This window comes from Penaeus japonicus, unplaced genomic scaffold, assembly GCF_977035675.1.
Source record: "Penaeus japonicus unplaced genomic scaffold, GWHDUDI00000001_assembly GWHDUDI00000002, whole genome shotgun sequence".
NCBI lineage: Eukaryota > Metazoa > Arthropoda > Malacostraca > Decapoda > Penaeidae > Penaeus > Penaeus japonicus.
In genome coordinates this window covers 22,691,630-22,696,629 of record NW_028234404.1, presented here as the reverse complement: position 1 = coordinate 22,696,629, position 5,000 = coordinate 22,691,630, and the positions used below count along the sequence as shown (strand labels likewise).

At 40.4% G+C, this 5,000-nt stretch overlaps 1 protein-coding gene across 2 annotated transcripts in view; it reads right to left on the bottom strand.

The window, feature by feature from the left end:
- Nucleotides 1–5,000, bottom strand: part of LOC122258608 (adenosine deaminase 2) — a 10,880-nt gene that overhangs the window by 1,693 nt on the left and 4,187 nt on the right. For both annotated transcript variants that reach the window (XM_043024626.2, XM_086548662.1), the window contains exons 3-8: nt 4,458–4,640; nt 3,432–3,549; nt 3,006–3,136; nt 2,449–2,618; nt 1,489–1,622; nt 611–807 (exon numbers count right to left, since the gene is read on the bottom strand). In XM_043024626.2, coding sequence (XP_042880560.2) covers nt 611–807; nt 1,489–1,622; nt 2,449–2,618; nt 3,006–3,136; nt 3,432–3,549; nt 4,458–4,640 — 933 coding nt within the window. The remainder of the gene's footprint in view (nt 1–610; nt 808–1,488; nt 1,623–2,448; nt 2,619–3,005; nt 3,137–3,431; nt 3,550–4,457; nt 4,641–5,000) is intronic.

The following is a 5,000-nucleotide window of genomic DNA, read 5'->3' as shown; positions in this document are numbered from 1 at the left end:
CACCTATTTAATCCCTTTCCCTCTTCCCCTCTTTCTCATATTCATACTTCTCTCTATTTCTGTCTGTTTTTTTTTCTTTCTCTGTATATATATATATATATATATATATATATATATATATATATATATATATATATATATACATACATATATATCTTTCTCTCCCTCCTTCCTCCCTCTCTCCCTCCCTCCCTCTCCCCCTATCTCTCTGTATGTCTGTATTTCTATATGTCTGTATGTCTATATGTCTATCTGTCTATATGTCTCTCTCATTCTTTTTCTGTCTTTTCTCTCATGCCTCTCTCATTTCTCTCATATCCTTTTCTCTTCCCTTTCTTCTTTCTTCCTCACCCCTCTCTGCTTTCTCTTTCATCCCTCTCTCATTTCTCTCATATCCTTCTCTCTTCCCTTTCTTCTTTCTCTCATCCCTCTCTTCTTTCTCTCTCACCCCTCTCTCCTTCCTCTCTCCCCCCCCCCCCCCCTATTTAATCCCCCTCTCCTTACATAGCGCTCCTTCCCTTCCTTCCCTACCCCCCACCCCTCCCGTATTAAAACAACTGAGCATCGCCCACCGTATATCCTAGAATCCTTCATCCACACACGTCCTCACCTGTCTCTCCAGTGTGATAGAACACGGGGACGTGGACCTCCCCCTCAGACAGCGATAGGAGGGGATCCAGGAAGTCCTTGAGGGGGCGACCCAGGTCTTCTTGTCCGACGAGGTCAAAACCGGCTACGAAATCTGGGAATGTTGATCTCAGTTCCTTGGCGGTTGAGACGTAGTTCCAGACGGTCTCGAGGTCGACGCTGTTTTGGTTTGGTGGGGGGTGGGGGTTGAGGGGTAGAGTGTGAGGGATGTGGAGTAAGGGGTGGATAGGGGTATGAGGTGAAGGTGTAAGGGGTTGGGGTGACAGGATGAGGGGTCAGGGTTGTGAGGGATGAGGAGTGAGGGGGTAAGGGTATGAGGTTGAAGGAGTAAGGGGTTGTGGTGACAGGTTGAGGGTAAGGATTAGGGATCAGGGGTGTGAGGGATGAGGAGTGAGGGGATAGGGGTATGAGGTGAAGGTGTAAGGGGTTGGGAAGACAGGATGAGGGATCAGGGGTGTGAGGGATGAGGAGTGAGGGGGTAAGGGTATGAGGTGAAGGAGTAAGGGGTTGGGATGACAGGTTGACGGTAAGGATGAGGGGCCAGAGACAAGGGATGAGAGGGGAACGAAGGAAATGTAATGGCGGAAAGGGGGGGAGGAAATGGGTGAAGTGATGGTGCAGTAAAAGTGGATGGGAAAAAAATGCAGAATCAGAAGAATATATAATAAAGAACGTAAAGCAATAAAGAACAGTATTATAAAGTATAAATGCCAAAAAGCACCAAACAACTATCCATATACGAAGATAAAAATACTCACATGAATTTCAAAAAGAAAAAGTGAATGAACATATCTATTCACCAACCCATCTAAGTATCTATCAAACAACAAAATGACTCACTGTCTTATCGGTGCATAGATGAAGCGCACACTAAAGAATTCGTCACTATGGTCGGCTATGAAGCGCTGACTCACGTCGCGATACACGGCAACCGACTCGACTGGCGTCAGCTCTGTGCCGTCAATCTCGTAGAGCTACGGAGGGAAATGAGCTCGGGTTGAACTCTTTTATCATATTTAAGTCTCAGAATAAAACAAACTTTATGACAATACTGGCAGAAATGAAGCAAAACATTTAGGAAAACACTTTTAGAAGAAAAATGATGATGATGGCTATTATCATAAGGCTAATGATTAGGATAATATTGAAAATAGTAATATTTATAATGAAAATAATAACGGTGTTGCCGCCGGCGGTAGAACGAAAGGGAAAAGATGGAGAAGGAAAGGAGATGGGAACAGATGCCGCAGACGCCGTGACATATGGAACCAAGAGAAAGCTAATGCCGCCTAACATGGGTTGCAATGTCAAACACTTGATATCGTCCATGTGAACCGGGAATTAAAAACACTGCTTCGCTGCACTCTGGCCTACATCATATTTACTGGTATGGAAAACAAAGTCTGTTCACGCGATGTATACATATTAGTGATGATTGAGAGCTGAAGTAATGTGATCCATATTACCTGTGGAATTTCTTGGTACTGTTTTAAAAATGCATTTACAATCCTTGGTATCAAATCATATTATGTGACAGGCAACGCTGATGCTAATTGTGAACGTGTAACATTTCCATGTTTTAACAGCTTTCAATATATAAGAGAATGAATGAGAGTGAATATCAGTCCCCATCAACTACATTTACGCCGTTGATAATGGCGGCCACAAAAAGTAATAGCAATAACTACAAAAATAATCCCAGAAACAACAATACAAACCAAACGAACCGAATCACCATCCCTCTTCACCATCAACTCCCTCCCCGCCGACCCCACCCCCTCCCCTGTCCGTACTACTCACCGGTGGCAATGTACCCCTGAACTCGAGCGCAAGCACGTTATCAGCGGCGAATTCCTGAAGGACACGGTACAGGTAAGCCTCCCACGCAGGACGGTACATCACCATGCCCGTCAGAGCGATGAGGCTCTGCTCGAAGGCTGACCAGACGGCGTTGATGTCAGGGTATTTTTCTAGAAGAGAGAGAGATGGAGATAAAAGGAGGGAGGGAGGGAGAGGGGGACGGGGAGTTTGTTTTTGGATGTTCGGTGGTTCATTAGAAAAGAAAATTGTTTGTTGTTGTGGTGTGTGTGTGTGTGTGTGTGTGTGTGTGTGTGTGTGTGTGTGTGTGTGTGTGTGTGTGTGTGTGTGTGTGTGTGTGTGTGTGTGTGTGTGTGTGTGTGTGTGTGTGTGTGTGTGTGTGTGTGTGTGTGTGTGTGTGCGTGCGTGTGTGTGTCTGTTTGTATTTCAGTTATATCACAGACCGAGGACAGTATGAAGTTTTGCCCATCCCAAATAGATATATCTTGAACCGGCACTACACTAGTATCTCAAAAGGTAGACAACTCAAAATAATTTACCTTCGGGATTGGTCGTCATGAGCGAAAACTTCTCAATAAGTTCCTGGTCGAATTCATCGTCGCTCGGGTAAGTGGCTCGAACGTCGCTCACTAACTGCCAGTTGCAAGACTCGTCTGGTGTTGCCATGAACCTGTTTTTATTTTAATGAGATAGGTGGAGTCAGTCGAATCTCATCTTGATATTTGGAATTCTCGTGTAGGATTATGTGACTTTTTGGTTTATCCATTATTCCTAGTAGCGGAAGTAGCAGTGCTGATATAATTATTCCTGTTATAATCTTTACTGTCATTTCTGTCATCATTATCATTATTACTACCAATATTGATTCACTAATATAATCATCACATTAATTCAATATTGGATTCTGATGATATTTCACCTTACAAGTCATAATCAGACAGCTAAGAATCCTTTTGATAACTCACTTCGTCAGCAACTGACCCTCGTTGGTGTAACACATGTAAAGATTTTTCCAGTAGGTTAGTTCCTCTACGACCCAAGCAACAGAAGCCAAAGCTGTATCGTGCAAGTGCAAAGCCGCCCCTGAAACACAAATTGTTGCAGGATTAGAAAGGGAAAACTTCAAGCAGATACACTGTAAACGGTGTATAGAAAATTATATAGATTAGAATGATTAATTCATTAATGCATATTATATTAGTTTTTGTTTTGTGAAGTTATTCATTCTCAATCGTACTTTTTCTCTGTTGTTCCCAATAAACATTGATGTAGATGATATAAAAAGAAGGTGTAGAAAAGGGGGAGGTTGAAGAGGAGCAATCAGATGCATCAAAGACATAAGGGGTGATAAAAAGTGGACAGTTAATATTTATGGAACAAGTTAATGACATGGGGTGATCTACTATATGTGTATTTTGTATCCTTAACAGCTAATATGAGGTCCTATGAGTCCTAGCAGTAATTGTGCGTCTAAAAGTCACTCTTCTTTTAAGTAAACACAACTCAGGAAACAACAGTTAGTTGTAAAGTTGAAAGCAATTGAAGGAATGCTGTAAAGCTCTGTGTTATGTTTGTGTTATGTGGCTAATTCATAGAAATATTGGGACCCAGTGTAACCCAGATGTGTGGAATATGTAGTGAATTTTGAGACATTAAGGAAAAATGGATTACAGTGAAAAAAGTGAAGAAAATAATTCATTCTATTCAACTAAATATGTATTAAAGGTGTTACTCTTGGGTCTATTGGTTTTGATTATTGAAATTTTATCTTCATATGGTTCCTTTACTGATTTTTCTTCTTTTTTCTGTGTATGTGAGTGTTTGTGTGTGTGTGTGTGTGTGTGTGTGTGTGTGTGTGTGTGTGTGTGTGTGTGTGTGTGTGTGTGTGTGTGTGTGTGTGTGTGTGTGTGTGTGTGTGTGTGAGAGAGAGAGAGAGAGAGATGGGAGTAGAATTGCAATGAAATTTCGACAAATACAAGACATAAACCCACCTTTGGGCATCATTCTCAGCATCTTAAACACATCTGAAGCTTCAATCTGTTCTCTAACGGTCAGAAAGTTTTTGGCGGGAAGGTAATTCAAACTCTCAAAAGCTGCGTCCATTTCTAACTTCTTGGCCTTCATTAACAGGCTGTTGACAACCTGTTCTTGCCATGTCAGCACCTGGTCTTGACCTATAAAATGCAGGTTTGATTTAGTTATTGTGTCAAAGCTCAATGATATGGTTATTGTAGTAAATCTTATGGATATGATATAGTATTGAAAATCCTGTATTTCTTATCCTTGGTTATCAATTCGCTTATACCGTTTATGTTTTACTTGTCCTATTATATATATTTATTTATTTATATATATATATATATATATATATATATATATATATATATATATATATATATTTGTGTGTTTGTGTGTGTATGTATATATATACGTATGTATATATATACATATATATATGCATATATATATATATATATATATATATATATATATATAAATATATAATTACGTTAAGACAAACGTATCAGATATAT